The following is a 22,434-nucleotide window of genomic DNA, read 5'->3' on the forward strand; positions in this document are numbered from 1 at the left end:
TATCATCCGACAAGTCTGTAAGGCCATCGCCATCTTCCTGGGTCCCAAGTACATCCGAAAACCGAGTACAGAGCCCGAAGTCAGGGACCTTGTGGTCAACTTCTACCAAAGACACGGTATGCCACAATTCTTGGGGGCCATTGACTGTACACATATCGAAGTGAAACAACCACATGCTAAATCTCTAGACTACATCAACAGAAAGGGGAAACATTCTTTGAATGTACAAGCCGTGTGTGACTACAAATACTGTTTCATGGACGTTGTTGTGAAATGGCTGGGAAGTGTGCATGACGCCCGTATATTTGCCAACTCGAAATTTAGTTGTGACCTAAAAGATGGGGCAATTCCCCCATGCCCTAAAGAATTGATAGAGAGCGAAGATGCTGTCCCTGTTTTTCTGCTGGGTGATCCAGCTTATCCCCTGATGCCGTATCGCATGAAGGAATACCCCAATGGTGGCGTTAAACGACAGGAGCAGTATTATGGGCTATCACTTTGCAAGGCACGCATGGTGATTGAATGTTTATTCAGACGTTTGACGGTAAGATTTGCAACTTTAAGGAGGGCAATGATCATAAACATTTAGGACCTTCCCTTTGTCATCTATGCTTGTTTTGTGCTACACAACTACTGTGATATTCACTAAGAAACTAGATATGAATGTGAAACACAGTAAAACTCATATAAACGTTGGACATTGGTCACACTGAGTTTACTGCACTTCTGTTATCTGAGTGATGGATGGTCACTAGACCGTAACGTTACAGTCGGAACTTTATAGTTCCTACTATGTCAAACTTTAATATTAATACCTGAAGTTATAATGTTACACTCTTTATCTGTGCTTTGTGTTAACCAGCTGATGTTGGTGCTGTTTGAACCGTTTTATCAGCTGTTGGCTGGACTCTAACGTCGCTAACGCACCGTTGTCTGTTAAATAAATAATGCACGTCAGTTAGACGGCGTTATTTAAGTCGCAAGTTTGGGAGCATTTAGTCTACCCTGTAACTCATAATGACGAATAAGGGTGGTGGACAAAACCGTTACGGTATGTAGGTGTTGTTTAAAAAGAAAGACATACGATGACGGCAAAACATCGAGCATGTCCACGCATATGAAGCGCCACCATGCCTGTCTATCAGGCCAAGCCACAACAACAACAACAAGGTATCATTGCAGGGCATTTAAGAGACAGTTTGTGGCAGAATCAGACCGGGCTAAAGCTATTTCAACATCTTTTTGGTAGCCCCGGTCTGCTCTGCTTTCTTTCTTTATTTATTTTTCACATTTTTAATGCTGTAAAAAAACTGGCTGGTTTCTTTCTTTCAATATTGATCAAAGGAAGAGGGTATCAACATACCTCATGTTGCACTTAAAAACTTAACAGAATTGAGTATTCTTGAATGTTTTATTTGTATTTATTATTATTTATGTCCTCCTCTCTGTCCTATTACAGAGTTCACTTTATAAAAGATAAGTGTTGAAGTATTTAGTGCAGTGTTCTGCTAATGTTTATCTTTATGTTTAGATGGAACATCCAACATTCAGGAGGGCCCTTGGCCCTCGGCAGGTAGCCAGGGGCCAAGCTCCTTACGGGGCGAAGAAGGCAGAGGAAGTGGATGCCGAGGCCCACCTCCGAGGGTGGCGACACTACCAACGCCACCCTCGTCCTGAGCCGATGGAAGATGCAGTTTGGTCGGTAACAGGGCAAGATCTTCCACTGGCTCTTGGAGAATGACGTGGGCTACAGCGTGAATCTGGTGTCCTCCCACCAGCAGGGTCTCAGTCCCCCCTGATGGCCAACAAGGTGGAGTCCTTCAGTACAAGTTAATTTTATTCAAAAAGAGTGATGATGGTTCTAACCTCCCTTTGTGACCTTGCAGGACGCCTTCACCCGCTACTCCTTGGCGTACCCTGAGTTTGCGTTTTGAGGAGGCGCTTGTGAAGTCCCTCCAGCCCGTTCAGGAGGGACAGGCACTTGTTGGCTTCGGGGACCATAAATTTGAGACACTGCAGAGCCTGTATGAGTCTGAGGACTCCAAAAAGATCCGGTACATCTTTGTAACATTTGGACTATAATATAGTTGCTGTGCTGACCATCGATTAATAGAATCATGTGACAAATTCTCTGATTTGTACAGATTTGTCAACTACCTCCGAAAGAAGTCACCAACTCCAGGTACACAGATGGAGACTGCCGTCCAGTCTCCATCTCCCTGACAGCAGAGACAGACAGAGGACCAGAGCTTCTGCTGCTGCTGCTTCATCCACCACCACGGCTGCTGTTGACGCCACCACCAGCAGCAGCACAGCCTCTGTCTCGGCCGCAAGCCAGAGAGCCAAGAGTGCATCACAGTACATGTTTTACTGTAAAGCTCTCTGACATTGATGTACCTGGATGACCTCCCTGAAGAATGTTAGTATTTGTAATGTTGTCTCATTATTAATGTTGCTGTGTGTCATTTATTCTTACTATAGGACTCTTGGTTCAGCACTTGCGGACTTTGGCTCTGGACGGTGTTCTTTGTCTGCGGTGGAAATGCAGGCCCGTGTTAGAAAGTTGGTGGTCCCTAAGCCTGCATTTCCAGGCAAGTCCAGCCTAAACTAATACAGAGTTAGTTGAACTTTATTGAAATTCCTGTCTTCACTGTTTATGTTCTGTCATCATGTGATAACAGCCTCCCACTTCAGACCAGCTCTGCCCTCCTCCAGGTCTGAGGAGCCTTCGGATGAAGAGCTGGTAAAGGCGGTAGTTGACTTGGAGAAGTATAAGTAAAAGGTAAAGTTATATTCAGGTCACGATTTGATAATAACAGAAAGACTTGAATTCATTGTTGACACTTTTTTTTAACTTTAATTAAAATGCTTCTTTAATCAGAGGAGGAGAGTAAACGACTGGTAAGTTTGGGTTGAATTAAAAACTATCTGATATCTGCCTGGTCTCAGGTCACTAACCCACTTGCCAACCAAGCACCTTTCAAATCATCACTAATGGGACCACCTGCAGAGTAACATTTTCTTCACCATGCTTTCACTAGTCACCTGTCCGCTGCCTGCATCACTCACTCAACATGTCTAATCAACATGTCTAATCTGTTGTCGTCATTATCGTCGTCGTCATAATTTTCTCTTCAAAACCCCCTTCTGTGCTCCTGTAGTTTTTATATGCAGCTTGGCTCAATTTGTGTGTCCGTCTCACAATATTAACACAACAATCTCATCCTTTAATCTTACTGTAACATTTTATTTCTCTTTCAGCCTCAGATGTACAGGCCCCTCTTTTGCTCCCGCCACCTCCTCTTGCCCCCTCCACCTCAGCTGCACCACATCAGGGGGCTGGTGTCTCTGCTGTGCTGGACGAGCCCACAGACGAGGAGCTGCTGGAGGCCATGCTGGACCAAGAACACCTCGTACAAATTTCGAGCTCCCTCACTGCCGCCTGCAGCTGCCACCCTGACGCCGCCTGCAGCCTGTCAGGTCGTCGCCATGGAGGACCAGGAGGAGTTGCCTGGTCCAGCCTTGCTCCCTCCCCCACCACCTGCTGGCGGTGCTGAGGTGAGGCTGTCTGTCAAACATATGAGGCCTCAGGTGTCACTGCTGCCCTCCCTCATGAAGTGCTGTCCTCAGATATTGAAATTGTCTTGTATGTTTGTGTTGCTGTCTCACCAGTTGCTGCCCAAGTCCTGGCGGGCAGCTCTCACTGCAGCAGCAGTGGATCGGTCGGGTGCTGTTTACCAGGGACAGCAGGGGGAGGTCTCGGCTCATCAGTGAGCTGAATCTCTGGTGGTACCCCCCTCGTAAGGCAGCTGTCCCCCACCTACAGCTGCCAATTTCCAACTGTACTGACGTACAAGTAAGAAATTATATTATTATCTTGATATTTGTTTGTGTTGAACATCCTGTTTGATGTCATTCTGTGGTGACAAAGTTGTACATAATGCTTGTGTTGTGGTTCTGCAGGCTGTCCTGTGACATGAGTATAGTGCAGCTGAAGTCTCGCACTCTGGGCAACAGTGCCACTCGGCTGTACAACACCCTGCGGGAGCAGCACTCGGACTGGATGCAAAGAGCGATCCAGTACATCGGCGTGTGCGATCAGTTCCTGGCCTTGTGCTCGACGAGGGGGCAGAGTCCACCACCGCCCCAGATGCCCCCTCTCCTGTCCCCCGTCTGGCTGCTGACCGTCTACGGCTACAATGTGGTGACACGGCTGGACGAGTACAAGGCCAGGATCACGTCCACCTTCGGATCCATCTTGAAGATGGATTCCACCAAGAAGGCGAGTAAAGTTTGTTGCTGTTTCATGTTTTCTTCCAGCTGCTTTGACACCACAGCTGCATGTTAATGCTCTCTCATAGACATCTCTCTCTTTCTCCAGGTGACGAAGAAGCTCGCGGGTACCGCCTCCGACACGGCCGCCTGGGTTACCAACGTCAGTAACGAGCACGGACAGGTCCTCATCAGGGCCAACAATGCTATAACACTCAATCAGCTCCAAGCTAACATTGTCAATAACCACGCCATTTTCAACGATATCCATCTGGTCTCAACATCAACACTGGCACGCATCCTAAAAAAAAAAAACATATTCAAATGAAGCAAATTTATCGAGTGCCTTTCGAGCGCAATTCCGAAAGGGTGAAACGACTGCGGCATGATTATGCAGAGGTATGTATTCACTTTAGCAGTGTGATCTTGCATAGTGTCTCATAATCTTTTACTGTACTGTAATATGTATACTAGATCTACACTGAACTACACAATTTTGCCTGACACTGTTTTTCAGAGAGTTTTACGAATGGATGGAGAGGAGATCCAGCATGAGTTCATTTACGTAGATGAGGCTGGGTTCAACCTGACGAAAACATGAAGGAGGGGAAGAAACATCATTGGCCACAGGGCTATAGTCAATGTCCCAGGGCAACGTGGGGGTAATATAACACTCTGTGCAGCCATTACACAGAATGGGGTCCTCCACCGCCATGCCCATATGGGCCCTTACAACACAGCACTCATACTTACATTCTTGGACCAATTGCACAACATAACAGCAGCAAATCAAATCGATCATATGCAATACATTGTTGTCTGGGACAATGTGTCTTTCCACCGCTCTGCTCTGGTTCAGAACTGGTTTCAGCAACATCCACATTTCACCGTCCTATATCTTCCACCATACTCTCCATTCCTCAACCCTATAGAAGAGTTTTTCTCGGCATGGCTGTGGAAGGTATATGATCTCCGTCTCCAGGCTGAGGTACCCCTCATCCAAGCCATGGAGGAGGCCTGTGACCAGATGGAGGTAGCAGCAATGCAAGGATGGATTCGTCATTCAAGGCGTTTCTTTCCAAGGTGTCTTGCTAATGACAACATTGCCTGCGATGTTGATGAAATTCTCTGGCCAGATCCAGCTAGGCGAAGAGACGATGTCTAGTTGTTGTTTTTTTACTGTAACTTACAATACGTAAAGTGACGTTTGGTTTCAGTATTATGAATCTCCATGTCAACATTTTGGGCGTGTTGAGAAATAAATGAGTTTCTTCAGTCTGCAACATTGGTCTTGTGTAGTGTTTGGTGAATTTACATTATATTTGTACTTTGTTGATAGTAGCCTACTCTAATCATAGGGAAGTAAAAGTGCTAAAAGTGTTTTAGGTTTATCACAGCAGAGTGTAACTCGTGCAATCAGAGTATAGTAATGTGAAACATGTGTGTTTCATATGGTAACAAAGTGTGGTTTTTAAAAAGAAGTGTATAGTTTTTACAAGAGTGTTTAATTTTGCAAAGGATCTGTAGTGTTTTGCTAATTGGGTGTGTGGTTGTGCTAATTGTGTGTAGTGTTTTGAAAACATGGGCCCTGTTTTGAAAATCGTGCTTAAGCAATCAAAAAAAACTGTAGTAGGTCCCCTCTTGCACTGTTGAGACTGACAGAAGCAAGATTGATATACAATTATGGATGAATAAGAAGCAAATTAGCACAGCAAATTATGCGTATTAACATTTCACTTTATCATACTTGTTTATAATACTGTTATCTGTTTGTTGTGCACTTTATTTTATATTCTTTTATATTATATTGTAAATTTTAAAATGTTTCTATTTCTTGCACTGTGTTGATTGTTCAATGTTATTGTTTGTTATGCACCACCCACCATGACAAATTCCTTGTATGTGCAACATACATTGACAATAAACGGTTCTGATGTATGGTTTGTACTTGTGCTCTAAAACAGAAAAAATTGTTCCCGCTTGGACTGTACAGAATGACTGAAGTCCCCTCTTAACTTGAACAAAATGACACTGGTTCCCTGTTAAATGGCATGGAGTGACGCTCACACTCTACACTAGTACAGAAAAAGACAATCTTTGTGTTGTGACAGTTTGGCAAAAAAAAAACTAGCATTTGATAACTTTTTGCTTTCATAAAGATAATGGTTACTGCTCTGTCTCTGCAGATGGAAACAAATAATTTGTCAGACAACCTTTATTGAATCGTTTACCTGCACGCAGAAATGCTTGCAGACTGCTGGTAACTGCATGCATGCCTGTGTGCATGCATAAACAGTCTGTATCCATTGCCACTGACAAATAATGAATAAATAAAATAAAATCTACATCATTAGAAACTCTGATTTCATAAAAACTGTACATGTTAAGGAAACATTTCTGACAACTATTTGATTCACATCAATATAGAATATGTTTTCTCTGCAAGATAGATTCCAGCGATGCAAGATTGTATCCACATAATGTGTGTTGTCCAGAGCATTTATACACAATTTAGATTTGACTAGTAGGTCTTGTACTGTTATAGAAGCAACATTGATTTGCAATTATGGATGAATAAAGAGCAAATTAGCACAGCAAATTATCCATATTAAAAAGTAAATCAGTATGTTTAATCTGACCTTGCTATATTCATGAATGAATTTAAAATGAATGCCCTGAAGATGCCAAGACAGCCACAAAAAAGTGTAGTCGATGCATGATTCAAAACTTGCCTACGACTGGGTTATTAAGAGCAAATACAAAATTAAATGTAATCCACAGGATAAAGGGAACTCTTTAAAATGCATAATTTACCATTCCAAACAGGTCATAAAAATGACCAACAATTCCACAGCAGAATATAAATTCACGACGGAGAAAATTACACTTACTCTTGTGATCAATCTTTAAATGTAACTTCAAAATGTTTTATATGACAACATTTTAGGCGGGACGCAGACAGCAGAGCAAAATTATGATTTGAAGCTTCTCATGTCATGGTTAAGAAGATAACTAAATGTCACCTCTAATCCTCTCTGTCATTCATGTTAAATGTCACTGTAGCTAAACACTAAGGAGAAACACAAATTGACAAGATCTCCTTGTGAAGGATAAGTTATAACCCCTGTCAGGTTTCACAAAACGACAGACAAGAGCCCAATAGCACAACACAGAAAACAGTTCAGGTGTAGAAACAGGGTTTAATAACCAGCAGAGGTCAAACCAGGTAGTAACCCGCATAGCAAACAAATCCAGTGGGAGCAGGCAAAAGAGAAGGTCCAAAGTCCAAAAAGGCAGGTCAATACACGAACGATCAGGATCAGAATCAGAATGATAGGTTGCTGGATAACTAGGGAAACACACTAGACAATCTGGCAAAGAACTGAGGGAAATGGACCGATACATATACACTGAGGGGCTGATTGCTGATGAGGAGCAGGTGAGTATGGAGGTGGGGCAGGCCAGGTGAAATGAAATCAGCAATTAGTGCAGAGCAGGAGGGAGTGGCAGATTCTGAAATGATATGAGAGTTAGTGTGGCAAAACAGGAGGCAGACAAATGAAAAACTAAAGCCTGGCTGAAGTTGTGACAACCCCTTACCAATGCAAAGTGATAGCCCATAATACTGCTCCTGTCGTGTAACGCCACCATTGGGGTATTCCTTCATGAGATACGGCATCAGGGGATAAGCTGGATCACCCAGCAGAAAAACAGGGACAGCATCTTCGCCCTCTATCACTTCTTTAGGGCATGGGGGAATTGCCCCATCTTTTAGGTCACAACTAAATTTCGAGTTGGCAAATATACGGGCGTCATGCACACTTCCCAGCCATTTCACAACAACGTCCATGAAACAGTATTTGTAGTCACACACGGCTTGTACATTCAAAGAATGTTTCCCCTTTCTGTTGATGTAGTCTAGAGATTTAGCATGTGGTTGTTTCACTTCGATATGTGTACAGTCAATGGCCCCCAAGAATTGTGGCATACCGTGTCTTTGGTAGAAGTTGACCACAAGGTCCCTGACTTCGGGCTCTGTACTCGGTTTTCGGATGTACTTGGGACCCAGGAAGATGGCGATGGCCTTACAGACTTGTCGGATGATAACTGAAACAACTTGTCGAGATGGCCCAAATGCATTAGTGGTTTTCCGGAGTCTGCCCTCGTCACTCAGGTAATACAACGTGCACGCTACCTTTGTAAGTACATCCACGGGCCCCCTCATCGTGGTTGTTGCTCTCTCCACATGCGGACGTAACATTTCGCGAAGGTTCATCAATGGCGATCTGGACATACGAAAGTTTTCTTGCCGTTCTTCGGGAATCATAACTTCATTGATGAAATTACTCCACCAGGCGCTCGTTCTTCCTGGCCTCACCCAAAACCGTCACTCCATGTAGGGCTGATAACGCCTCTGGACACGGGAATTGTCGCATAGCGCTCGAATAATAGCTTGCCTCCTCCGCGTGTAGGCAGTAGTAGCATTAAAAAATGCAGAATTTAACTGCACAACAGCTGCTAGTATAGACACAAAGCAAGCAACGATTCATTATCCATGTTGAAATTAATCACTGGTAGCCCTGGCTGTTTGTTTTCTTCCGGGTAAGGGTCACGTGATATATGTGTGACGAATCAGGGAAGGACACGTCATGACTGCTAAGAACCAATCAAGTAACGAACGCGGGTATGGCCGTGATCGTTTCTAAACATATCCGTTTCCGTCCGTCCACACGAATACGCTACCCGGAGCTTTCAAATTTATCCGTCTTTGGGATCGTTTCCAAAGTCCCCCGTTTTCGGTGCTCGAAAAAGCCGGCGTAGTGTGGACGCTCAGTGTAAACGTAGCAAAACATATGCGTTTTCAAACGAAAACGGAGTATTATGGACCAAGGTTATTATAGTTTTGCATTTTTCACTAGTTTTTATTTTCATTTTGTTTTGACTTTTTGTTTTCAATTTCAGTTTAGTTTTAATTAGTTTTTAAAGCGGGTTTGCTAGTTTAGTTTAGTTTTTGTTTTTTGAAAATGCTTAGTTTGAGTTTAGTTTTTATTAGTTTCAGTATTAATTGTAGTCTTTACCATGGAATGCAACAGACCAAGTAAATCTGCGTTTTCTGACAAACAGCATCCAATTTACATGACTTTTACACTATGTGGTTTGCACTTGATATAGAGCAACATAACGCATGTTTGGGCGTGTTCTGTAGCTCCACACAGAGGATACAGAAAGCGGTGGAGTACAGTGACGTGCGGTGAGGTATGCTAAGAAAGGACATATAATAAAAGTGTCTACAGATATTACAGTGGTGACAAACAATGAGAAAGCAAAAGACACGCGCTCAACCCAGTTAGTGAGGGATTCACAATCTGAGGTGAGGCACAGCTCGTCGCTGCCTCACCTCACTGTCTCCTCTCTGTTTGAACAGGACATGCGCTGATTCAGCGATTTTGATTATAAAAATGCTTGAAATGATTGGAATCATATAGAAATTACATTTATAGCACAGATCAGTAGAGAAATATTAATATTTATTTTAGCATTATTTGTTTTTTACTTTTCATGATGACAGGTGAGGTCCCCTGACCACACGTCCCTGGTGGAGTATTTGCAAAGCATAACTTCCAGCGGCAGGCGGTCCACATAGGAAAAAAATGTCAAACTCCAACACTCACCAAGGCCTCCACTCTCCTCACCCTCTGCGTCCGACTCCTCCGACTCTGAGCTTTTCAAATGCACTTTTAGATTTGTGGGATTTTTCCCCTTGATAAATGCTCCACATATCTTATCATCTTCCATTGCAAGGCACTTGCTCTTATTTGCGACATTCATTTTCGAAGTAATCCGAAATAGGACTCTGTCGCTTTCTCCCGACTTTTGCCGCCATGATACCAGGCGAGGGGCGTGTACTAAAAGTGGTACAGCGGAAGATAGACTTAGCCTATGTATGAAATAAATTGACATCTATGAAATACATTGACAAAGACGAAAACTAAAGACATTTTCTCTATAATTCTATTTTATTTCAGTTAGTTTTGTAAAGACACAATACAGTTTCAGTTAGTTATTGTTTTTTTATAAAGCCTCGTTTTTATTTTTATTTCAGTTAACGGAAAAAAAATTCACACCTAGTTTTAATTTTTTCCTTAGTTTTCGTTAATGCTAATAACCTTATATGGACATGGCCTAAGGCTACATCCATACTACTCCGTTTTCGTTTGGAAACATAAAAACGATCTCCGTCCACACTGCGTTTCAGCCATCGTTTCCGAAATGATCTCCGTCCACTCCACACGCCTGAAAACGAATATCACGTGACTCTTCACGTACACTGGACATGCGCCGATGTAAACAGGAAGTATATTGTCGTATTTTGTAACTAAGCAACCAGAGTAATAAAGTAGTCTTTAATGATCGTAAGTACGTATTTGATACTTAAGATCTTCTCTAAAATCTTCCTCTATAAACTCAAACAGATACAGTTCGTGGAAAGTTGTATAAGTTTTATTTTTCAGACTTAACGTTAGTGACAGCGCTGCGGGTCTCTCTCTCCCTCTCTCCGCTCACTGATCTCTCTCTCACGCCGCCCACTGATCGCTACAATAACAGCTGTTTCCTCCGCAGACATGCAGACTTTAACTGGACAACAGCTGCTAGTAAAGACAACAAGGTCAGCAATGCCTGTAATCAGTTGTCCGCGTTAAATTAACCTGGTAGTCGATTACGGGTGTCCACGTCATCGTTTCCAAACTTATGCGTTTCCGTCCGTCCACACGAATACGCTACCCGGAGTTTCCGAAGTTATCCGGCTTCGGGATCGTTTCTAAACTCCTCCGTTTACGGTGCTCGAAAACGCCGGCGTAGTGTGGACGCTCAGTGTAAACGTAGCAAAACATATGTGTTTCCAAACGAAAACAGAGTAGTGTGGATGTAGTCTAAGTGGCCTGTTAATAGCCCCCCCCCCCCCCCCCACAGTCTGAAAGACAGTCTTGGGGCTGCAAGCCATTCACACATTCACACAATGGAGGCATGTTTAAAACAACGCGTGTGAATGAGTCGTTAAAATCCCCGCTCCAGCCTGCAGGATCAGTGCTGGGCATGGGCTTAAACACTCACACACGTTCAAGTCCCCACTTGGCAAAAATTATACCAGAGGATTTTAGACATGATTTTAGCTTGATTTACAGTATGACCATCAGAAGACCTCCAAAATGTCCCCTTTTTGGGACGCCGTCCCCTGTTAGTGACTGTGTAACGACGCCTAAGGCCACTGTTAGCTAGGTAGGCAAGTGCACACACACACACACACACACACACACACACACACACACACGTGTACCTTACCAACAGTGCACTGTCATGCTACTCTAACCAAGTGGGAACTTGTGTTTCTGGTCATTTAAAAAAAAAAAAATGGAATAGAAAATTTACTTTTAAGGTCTTTAACCAGTATATTACTTCAAATGTGCTTTTTGATTATTTTTTTAAAGAAATTGCCAAGAGGAGACTTGTATCTGGGGACTTGTATCTTTGAGTGATGTCTACCTATTTCATTTAAACTGTACATGTTAAGGAAACATTTCTGACAATTATTTGATTCACATCAATATAGAATATTTTTGTGTATTGAGGGGACATTTTTGAGTGATGTCTACCCCTGTACGCTGCAATAAAACTATGGTCCTGTCATGCTGGGGTACCTGTAGTATGATTGTGAAAGTTCCTTCTGATCACTCTGACAAGCTGAACAGTAGACAGGGAATATGTGCTTACTAAGGGGAAACTATAGGTTTAGTTTGCCGAAATGTCCTGTGACATTTTCTAAGGAAGGTCTTAGAGTAACCTCTGCTGGCCAAAGCTAGGAATAGCACTACTAATCACTGCTGCAGTCAGACACAGTGGGTGTACCTGGAGGAATTTTGTGTGGTTAGCTCCACTTAGCAGGGTCCTTGTGGATTTTAGGCAGCATATAAAATAATCTGACTCTGGGTTCCAAGCTGCCCAATAATTAACATTTATGATTTTTTACTCATATGGATATGAGTAATACATATCGTTTGGATAATTTTATTCATAATTGGGAGTTTGTGAAACTGCATGGGACATTTAAAAAAATCTTGTATAGATGAGAGCAGCGGTGCTAACGGTACAAAAAGTTGTTTTGATTAAAATAAGAGCTAATTTGTGTGTTGGTTGAAAGCCGAATTCTCTAATCTAATCTCACGATGAAAACTATCCTAATTCATGTTTTTAGAGGTGAGAATTCTTTATAAAAAAGGCAAACCACTTTTTTTAATGTAATACAGTTTGTCGATTGCCCTGCGTACTTCATCAATGCATATGAAGGACATATAAATAAGTAGTTGTGACTCATGTTTCATGCAGTACTTTGTGTGTTTCCCTCCATGTTCTGCAGTCAGACCACAGCGCCCCTCATTCCATAGACTGGTCATAGAACAACACCTGCTGGTGAGTTTGTGAAACTGCACCGGCATTTTTTGAACGAAAACAGGAAGCAGGAAGAAACCACATCGTGTGAAAATAAAGAACAGAGTTTATAAAAACAGTTGTGCTTCTTAAACACACACACACACACACATGTGGACTCTAGAATGAGTCTGAATGAGGTGGACTACATGTCCCTCTTGTCCCCTTCAGTCCTGATCATGTTTAGAACACAGACTGAACATAAAGAGGTTCAGGGTTCTTCATATAGAGTCCTGAAGAGTTTATCTGCAGCAGAACAACATGATGAAGACATAAAGCTCCAGATGTAGACTCTGTGTTGTTTCCTCCTGGTTCATCTCTCCTCTCTCAGCTTCTGGTCTCAGGCTCGTTGTCTCGTTGTGGATCCTCAAGCCGTCTCTGTCTGCTCCGGAGTGTCCGAGTCAGCAGAAACCTTCAACTGCTCCACGAGTCCTTCGTTCAGGAGCCGAGGACGAGAGCGTCCGGGTGAAAGAGCCAGTCACGTGTTGCAGCCTGTGTGTCTGTGTGTCCTCCCCCCTCCCCCGTCTCTCTCTCTCTCTGTGTGTCCTCCCCCGTCTCTCTCTCTCTCTCTCTCTCTCTCTCTGTGTACTCCCCCCTCCCCCGTCTCTCTCTGTGTGTCCTCCCCCGTCTCTCTCTCTGTCCTCCCCCATCTCTCTCTCTCTGTGTCCTCCCCCCTCCCCCGTCTCTCTCTCTCTGGGTCTGTGAGGAATGCAGGCAGAGCTGTGAGTAGATCCTTTTGTTCTCTCGTCTGCAGCTCACCAATCCTGTCCGACTGACGTCAGCGCTCGCTGAATGGATTTCCCATCAGCCTCGTGGGCTCCTCAAGCAGGGCAGACGGGACCTGAAGTGGGTCAGACTGTTTCAGACAGATTCTGGAGCCAGTGAAGGGTTCAGGGTTCACATCGCAGCACACCAGACGTCTTCATACTTGTGTTTTCTGCCCAGATAGAGACATTCTAACCCGGTTTTAGGCTCCCTCACATGCCCCACATGCTCTGCTACCCTCTTAGAGTGTCTACCCGGGTGTGGACCTATAAGAAGCCCCTAGGAACATTGGTTAGTTGTGTTATTTCGATAGCACATATACTAAAATTGGAACGATACAGAGAAGATTAGCATGGCCCCTGCGCAAGGATGACACGCAAATTCGTGAAGCGTTCCTTATTGCTAATTTATTTTTGGGGTCTTTTACCAAAGCGTTTTTTAAAGGGCAGCCCCCTTGTGCCAGTGGCCCTCTTAGGAGGGCTGCGCCCCTAACCAAACCTAAACCTAACCCTAATTTCACAAATCTCAATTTATTACCTCTTCCCAAGGTCCTAGACAAGGGGTGTCAAACTCATTTTCACCTCGGGCCACATCAGCATCATTGTCGCCCTCAAAGAGTTGGTTGTAACTGTAAGACTGTATAAATGTAACTACTCCCTAACATATTGTTAAATAATGCCTCTGCATTTGATTATTGTTTATTCAAGTGTGAAAAGATTGTACATGCAGTTATATAAATGTAAAAATATATTTAAGCACATTTCTGTGCTGTAACATCTATCCCTGTCTCCTCAGCTGTAGCATCCTCAGCTGTAACAGCTGTCCCTGTCTCCTCAGCTGTAGCATCCTCAGCTGTAACATCCTGTAACATCCTCAGCTGTAACATCTATCCCTGTCTCCTCAGCTGTAGCATCCTCAGCTGTAACATCCTGTAACATCCTCAGCTGTAACATCTGTCCCTGTCTCCTCAGCTGTAGCATCCTCAGCTGTAACATCCTCAGCTGTAACATTGTCCCTGTCTCTTCAGCTGTAGCATCCTCAGCTGTAACATCCTGTAACATCCTCAGCTGTAGCATCCTCAACTGTAACATCTCAGCTGTAACATCCTTAGCTGTAACATCTGTCCCTGTGTCCTCAGCTGTAACATCTCCTCAGCTGTAACATCTGTCCTTGTCTCATCAGCTGGACTACATATGATCTTTAGAGACACCAGCATTGAACATGCTACTCATATCTAAAAAGTTCTAATGAGATCATTTCAGGTGTTCTTGGTATCATTCTGCTCATTCAAACATGGTCTCTGTTGACAAAGTTAGTAATTGTTTGTTTACTTTTCATTATTTAGCACATTTGACCACTGTGTAGTGATGGGAACTCCGGCTCTTTTTAGAGAACCGGCTCTTTTGGCTCGGCTCACTAAAAAGAGCTGGCTCTTTCGGCTCCCAAATGGCTCTTCAGATTTTTTGGTGCTTAAATTAATTTATTACCAACAATAATGTAAAATTATGCGCAATATGAATTACTAATGTAAAAAAAACATGCACTATATCAAATGTTTATTATATGATACACTTGTATTTATACACTCTACAGAGTGATAAAAAAATAAATTAGAAAGTGCAAAAACAAACGTTTAACTATTTACAAATGAACTTAACTAACTTTTAACTATTTTAAACTTTTAGCTTTTTAATACTTAACAAATTTAAAGTGAAACAACATACAGAAGCTTACAGAATCACACAACAAAATATAAATTAAAATGTGTAAAACAAAAAGAAAAAAAATCAGCATCCAGAGTTTTGTCCTTCAGTGAAGATTTACATTGAGAAAGACCAAGTGCCTCAGCTTTGAGGGGCTGATCCTGTTTCTTCTCTCCGTAATTATCTGCCCTGTTTTGGAGAAGATTCTCTCTGAGGGGACTGAAGTTGCTACAATGCACAGTCTCCGTGCCATCACATGAGTAAGGCGTGGGTACACTGAAGCCTTGGTCTCCCACCAGCTCAGTGGGTCTGCACTTCTCTGGAAAAGGGGCTCCTCAAGGTAGGATCTCACTTCCAGAATCGAATCTGCTGAAGGATTCCTTCTTGTAGTGTCTCCACTTGCTCGTTCTTCAAAGAACCTCCAAACAGCAGATGCTTGTGGCTCCTCTTGTTCGTGCTCTGCTGCCTCTTCTCCCTCTTGGCCCTCTGGCAGTGAAGTTGGCTGGCTGGATCTTGCTGCTGCTGCAGTTACTCTCTGAAGAGCTTCATCAACCGCTCTGTTGTCATTAAAGGCCAGCTTCTTGAATCTTGGGTCAAGAATGGTGGATTCTGAGAGAACAGTGTTGTATTCAATTCTGTGGAACTTTCTGTCCATGGATGCACAGAGAGCAGCCACTAACTCTGTCACTTTCCCTGTGGTTACTCTGGTCTGGTGCTCAGCTGTCACTCTCTGCAGACCTTTGCACAGGATTAACATTTTGGAGGCTGTAACATAGCTGAAAAAGAGTAAACAATAAGTGTTAAAATTATGCTTTGTTTTATTTAGCAGTATATATTATTACTTCTGGTCATGTCTAATTCGCTTTTCATACCAATAATGCAACAACAACAACTAATAATAATAATAATGTGATAACATTTGTACACTACACCTGTCTGCACTGATCTCCACAGTGACCTGCTCGAATGGCTCCAGAACAGTGCATGCCTCCTGCAGTACCTCCCATTCCTCTTGGCTCAGAGGATCAACTGATGCATTCATAACAGCCAGGGTAGAGATGACTGCATCCTTGGACTCCAGAATCCGTTTTGTCATATGAAAGGTGGAGTTCCACCTTGTGACACAGTCTTGTTTACATTACGTTACATTACGGTCATTTAGCAGACGCTTTTATCCAAAGCGACTTACAATTCAGTATCTATCTACCGTAGACGCAGCTACGGGAGCAATTTTGGGGTTAAGTGTCTTGCTCAAGGACACATTGACATGAGACTAGCGGAGCAGGAGCCGGGGATCGAACCGCTGACCCTCTGATTGAAAGGCGGCCTGCTCTCCACTTAGCCACGGTCACCCTAGTGAGCTTCAGCTCAGGCATGCCCATCTGTAGTTGGGTAGATTTGAGCTTGTGTGTGGCTGTTGTGCTCCTGTGGAAAAACTCCACTGACTGACAAGTAGGATGTGGTGGTACGGGATGTCCAGGTGTCAGTTGTTGTTAGACAAACTGCTGTGGCTTTTTTAACCCTCTCTTGCAGTGAAGAACGTTCTCTGTCATACAGGCCTGGGATGATTCCTTGGGAGAGTGTTTTCCTACTTGGAATTGCATACATTGGATTGAGTGCATGAATAAACCTTCTGAATCCTTTGTCATCCACAACTGAAAATGGTTGGAAATCACATGCAATCATTTTGGCCAGTTCTTCATCAATTGTCTTCTGTCTTGCTGCGGTCATAGACTTTTGCAAAAATTGGCTCATAGAGCTCTGGGTTGTACTTTTAGGTGGTTGTGGTGGTGTACTGGACGATGCTGTAGACACTGCAGTTGCAGCAACAGTTGCAGTAGACATACTGGCACCTTCATTAATATCAGGTTCACTTGCTTGTGTTTTTTCTTCCAATTGCACTGATGGATGAACAGTTCTCATGTGCCTGTGCAGGTTGTTTGTGGAGCCAGCTCGATATGAGATTTTAGTCTTGCAGACTCTACATTCTGTCTTAGTTTGGTCAATGTAATTGAAATGTGTCCAGATTTTGCTGCGTTTCCTGTTGACATGAGTCAACAGGAAACGCATTCGGACTGGAAAAGGTAAAAAAAAAAAAGTTGAGAAAATGAGTTTTCTCAACTTTTTTTTTTTTTACCTTTCCAGTCCGTTGCTCTCTTTCTCTCTCGTGACTCGTCTCCCTCCCTCCTGTTCGTGTGCTTGCTGTGTGCTGTGTGTGTAACTCCCGCCCCTCCCCCTTCTGCTCAGCGCAGGCACAGAGACGACACCACACATATTGACCAATCAAATGCGGCTTGAGAGAGAGAGAGAGAGAGAGAGAGAGAGAGAGAGAGAGAGAGAGAGAGAGAGAGATTGAGAAAGAGAGAGAGAAACAAAAAAACAAAGCGGCTCCCAATCAGGAGCCGGTTCCCGTCGTTCACGTCAAAGAGCCGGCTCTCAGAGCCGTTTCGTTCGCGACCGACACATCACTACCACTGTGACCTTTGGCCCCCAAGTGCATCAGCAGCTCATCATGTATATATGTGTATATATATATATATATATATATATATATATATATATATATATATATATATATATATATATATATATATATATATATATAAAACAAATTAAATAAAAAAACACTTTAAAAATGATAAATAAATAAACAAAGGTATAAATAAAGACAAAACAAACTCCCTCATCGCCCCCCCTTGTGTTTCTTGGTCATTTCCTCTCTCCACTCCTCCACAGTTTTCCCGCCGACAGACGCGCAGTACGCCACACCATACAGGCGAGTGTGTCCAGTAGCCAGCGTTTTGGGTTGGCCACACTTTGTACAGACGTACTGCGTAGTCGGCCGACGGGTTTTGCTCCCGTGGCAGACATCAGATAGTTTTTAATTCAACCCAAACTTACCAGTCGTTTACTCTCCTCCTCTGATTAAAGAAGCATTTTAAAGTAAAAAAAAAAAGTGTCAACAATAAATTCAAGTCTTTCTGTTCTTATCAAATCGTGACCTGAATATAACTTTACTTTTTACTTACACTTCTCCAAGTCAATTACCGCCTTTACCAGCTCTGCATCCGAAGGCTCCTCAGACCTGGAGGAGGGCAGAGCTGGCCTGAAGGGGCTGAAGTGGGAGGCTGTAATCACATGATGACAGAACATAAACAGTGAACACAGGAATTTCAATAAAGTTCAACTAACTCTGTATTAGTTTAGGCTGGACTTGCCTGGAAATGCAGGCCTAGGGACCACCATCTTTCTAACACGGGCCTGCATTTCCACGTAGACAGAGAACGCCGCCCAGAGACAAAGTCCGCAAGTGCTGAACCAAGAATCCTATAGTAAGAATAAATGACACACAGCAACATTAATAATGAGACATTACAAATACTAACATTCTTCGGGGAGGTCATCCAGGTACATCAATGTCAGAGAGCTTTACAGTAAAACACGTACTGTGATGCACTCTTGGCTCTCTGGCTCCGGATGTACTGGACGGCAGTCTCCATCTGCATACCCGGAGTTGGTGCCTTCCTTCGGAGGGAGTTGACAAATCTGTACAAATCAGACAATTTGTCACATGATTCTATTAATCGATGGTCAGCACAGCAACTATATTATAGTCCAAATGTTACAAAGATGTACCGGATCTTTTTGGAGTCCTCAGACTCGTACAGGCTTTGCAGGGTCTCAAATTTATGGTCCCCGAAGCCAACAAGCGCCTGTCCCTCCTGACCGTGCTGGAGGGACTTCACCCGCGCCTCCTCAAACGCCCGGTGGAACCTGACTGCCTCCGCAAACTCAGGGTATGCTAAGGAGTAGCGGGTAAAGGCGTCCTGCAAGGTCACAAAGGGAGGTTAAAACCGTCATCACTCTTTTTGAATAAAATTAACTTGTACTGAAGTACTCCACCTTGTTGGCCAACAGGGGGGACTGAGACCCTGCCCTCTCTCGCTCCTTCTGGTGGGAGGACACCAGATTTACGCTGTAGCCCACGACGTTCTTCAAGAGCCAGTGGAAGATCTTGCCCTGATATCGACCAAACTGCGTCTTCCACCGGCTCAGGACGAGGGTGGCGTTGGTGGTGTCGCCACCCTCAGAGGCGACGTGGGCCCAGGCCTCGGCATCCACCTCCTCTGCCTTCTTCGCCCTGTATGCAGCTTGGCCCCCGGCTACCTGCCGAGGGCCAAGGGCCTGGGCCTGTGGGGAAGCCTTCAAAAGGAGGGTCCCATTCGGAGCCCTCCTGAAAGTTGGATGTTCCATCTAAACATAAATATAAACATTAGCAGAATACTGCACTAAATACTTCAAGATCATACGGAAGAAAAATTAATGAAGAAATGACATGCGACACTTACACTCATCATTTATAACGTGAACTCTATAATAGGACAGAGAGGAGGACATAAATAATAATAATAATAAATACAAATAAAACATTCAAGAATATTCAATTCTGTTAAGTTTAAGAGCAACATGAGGTATGTTGATACCCTCTTCCTTTGATCAATATTAAAAGAAAGAAACAGCCAGTGTGTCTACAGCATTAAAAATGTGAAAAATAAATAAAGAAAGAAAGCAGAGCAGACCGGGGCTACCAAAAAGATGTTGAAATAGCTTTAGCCCGGTCTGATTCTGCCACAAACTGTCTCTTAAATGCCCCGCAATGATACCTTGTTGTTGTTATTGTTGTTGTTGTTGTTGTTGTTGTGCCTTGGCCCCCGTCGCTGATAGACAGGCATGGTGGCGCTTCATATGTATGGACATGCCCGATGTTTTGCCGTTATCGTATGTCTTTCTCTCTAAACAACGCCTACATACCGTAACGGTTTTGCCCACCACAATTATCCGTCATTATGAGTTACAGGGTAGACTAAATGCTCCCAAACTTGCGACTTAAATAACGCCGTCTAGCTGACGTCCATTATTTACATTCCCATGTATAACATACGGCGGTGCGCTAGCGACGTAAGAGTCCAGCCAACAGCTGATAAAACGGTTCAAACAGCACCAACGTCAGCTGGTTAACACGAAGCACAGATAAAGAGTGTAACGTTATAACTTCAGGTATTAATATTAAAGTTTGACATAGTAGGACCTGTAAAGCTCCGACTGTAACGTTACGGTCTAGGTGACGTCCATTATTTATCCAACAGACAGCGGTGCGCTAGCGACGTTAACAGCTGATAAAACGGTTCAAACAACACCAACGTCAGCTGGTTAACACGAAGCACACATACAGAGTGTAACGTTATAACTTCAGGTATTAATATTAAAGTTTGACATCGTAGGAACTGTAAAGCTCCGATTGCAACATTACGGTCTAGCTGACGTCCATTATTTATCTAACAGACAGCGGTGCGTTAGCGACATAAGAGTCCAGCCAACAGCTGATAAAACGGTTCAAACAGCACCAACGTCAGCTGGTTAAAACAAAGCACAGATAAAGAGTGTAATGTTATAACTTCAGGTATTAATGTAAGCTATTATGTTGAGTATGTTAAGAAGCAGTGTTCCGGTGTATGTGTTTTGTGCTTTTATTGTGGAGGAGGAGACGGAAGGAGAGAGAGGAAAGTGTTTTCTGAGAAGGGTGTGAGAAGGATTAAAGTGGCGGTCATCTTGGCGCCGAATACGGAGCCCCGTGTCTGCTATTTTATTATTATTCTAAGGTATAGGCGCAATATAAACCCTCGGCTACATTGGTGGCAGCGGTGGGATATTGGAGCTGGATCCTTTCAACTGGGTCATTCAACATAAGGATGGAAAACAGCATACTAATGCTGATGCTCTCTCACGGCGGCCACAGGGTCCTGTGGCTGGTACGGTGAATGACACCACACAGGTGAATGCAGTAGGCTCAGACAAGGAGTCAGGTGTTCCCCAAGCCGACAGTCTGTTGACACCGCCATCCGCGGTGAACCTCCCGACCTCTGACCTCATCGCAGGGGGGGCAGCCGTCGCAACCGGACAGTGCGATAAATGACCGGTCTTTCATTCATACACTTTCACATGATGGGACTGGACTGAAAGAACTACAACAAGCTGACCCAGATATTGCTACAGTGTTGGATTGGAGGGGTTCTCGACCACCTCGAGGACAGATGAGAGGCAGCTCCAGGTGGCTGCGAAAGTTATGGACTGAATGTCCTCGTCTTTCTGTGGTGAATGGCCTACTCTGCCGGAGAGTGCCGGCGAGCAGTGCCTCCCATGTCAGACCCGCAGAGCCCCTGTGCCCAAACACCGGGCACCAATGGGCGGGTCCCAAGCAACTCGACCATTCCAGAGAGTGGCAATGGACATTCTTGAATTACCAGTGACTGCTAAGGGCAACAGATATGTGTTGGTAGTAGAAGACTACTTTTCCAAGTTTGTAAACCTGTATGCGCTTCCTAATCAAATGGCCCAATCAGTAGCACAGTGTCTGTTTGAGGATTATGTGCTGGTACATGGCGTTCCAGAAGTGGTTCACAGTGACCAGGGCCGGCAGTTTGAATCTGGGGTTGTTCAAAGACTGTGTCAACTTTTAGGGATTAAGAAAACACGCACCACGCCGTATAATCCCAAATCCGATGGCATGGTCGAAAGATTTAATCGGACTCTCATCGATCAACTGGCCAAATCACTGCTTGCCTGCGGAGGTGAATGGGATGAGTATCTGAAACAGGTGGCTTTTGCATATAACACATCTGTTCATGCTTCCACGAACTACACTCCTTACTTTTTAACTCACGGACGGGAAGCTCGTGTACCAGTGGATGTGTTGGTGCCATCGCAAAGGGTGCGCTTGGACTTGCCTCTTTCTCATGCTGACTTTGTGACCTCTCTGGCGGAAAGGCTGGAGACGGCTTTTTGTGGTGCCAGGCAGTGTGGTGCTGATGCCCATGAAAAACAAAAACTGTACTATGATGGAACGGCCCGTCATCAGCCGTATCGAGAAGGGGACCTCGTATGGCTGCATAATCCCACGGAGGACCGCATGAAACTTGCTCCCCACTGGAAGGGACCCTTCAGGGTCCTGGCTGTGTTGGACTCTCAAGGAGAACAGGGACTCATCTATCGCATTGACAGTCCTTTGGACCTCCACGGACCGGAGCGGGTTGTTCATTATGACAGACTAAAACCGTACACTTTGCTACGGCCTGCTGGTTCTTCAAGTAGCCTCCCAGCTTCTCCTCACCATGCTCCTTCGCTGCAGGACGAGGGGTCTCCAGAGGAGGAC

General features: G+C 44.1%; 1 protein-coding gene, 1 long non-coding RNA gene and 1 other non-coding gene across 7 annotated transcripts; 2 read left to right on the top strand and 1 right to left on the bottom strand.

The window, feature by feature from the left end:
- The first annotated feature begins 3,474 nt into the window (after window positions 1–3,474).
- On the top strand, window positions 3,475–4,020 carry LOC137874790 (uncharacterized). The gene is made up of 3 exons (XR_011103343.1): window positions 3,475–3,558; window positions 3,673–3,856; window positions 3,964–4,020. It is a non-coding gene; the product is annotated as an uncharacterized lncRNA (long non-coding RNA).
- Window positions 4,021–13,439: 9,419 nt separating this feature from the next.
- Window positions 13,440–20,542, bottom strand: LOC137874775 (uncharacterized). Of its 5 annotated transcripts, XM_068713714.1 has the most exons (8): window positions 19,889–20,542; window positions 19,128–19,478; window positions 18,861–19,051; window positions 18,672–18,770; window positions 18,443–18,551; window positions 18,254–18,352; window positions 18,126–18,145; window positions 13,440–17,517 (listed from the first exon to the last, which is right to left on the bottom strand). In XM_068713714.1, exons 1-6 carry the CDS (start codon window positions 19,955–19,957, stop codon window positions 18,278–18,280), a joined length of 894 nt encoding a protein of 297 aa, XP_068569815.1. In that variant the 5' UTR covers window positions 19,958–20,542; the 3' UTR covers window positions 13,440–17,517; window positions 18,126–18,145; window positions 18,254–18,277. The 5 variants fall into 5 exon arrangements, 4 of the variants coding, with proteins under 4 accessions (XP_068569815.1, XP_068569816.1, XP_068569817.1 ...); XR_011103340.1 differs by having other exon boundaries at window positions 13,440–16,000; window positions 16,157–18,352; XM_068713715.1 differs by lacking the exon at window positions 18,126–18,145 and having other exon boundaries at window positions 13,440–13,597.
- On the top strand, window positions 13,820–13,925 carry LOC137874970 (U6 spliceosomal RNA). The gene has a single exon (XR_011103363.1). It is a non-coding gene; the product is annotated as a U6 spliceosomal RNA (small nuclear RNA).
- Window positions 20,543–22,434: the final 1,892 nt, after the last annotated feature.

This window comes from Cebidichthys violaceus, unplaced genomic scaffold (genome assembly GCF_023349555.1).
Source record: "Cebidichthys violaceus isolate CVI_PGR_0920_01 unplaced genomic scaffold, fCebVio1.0.p SCAF_19, whole genome shotgun sequence".
In the NCBI taxonomy this organism is placed as follows: Eukaryota; Metazoa; Chordata; class Actinopteri; order Perciformes; family Stichaeidae; genus Cebidichthys; species Cebidichthys violaceus.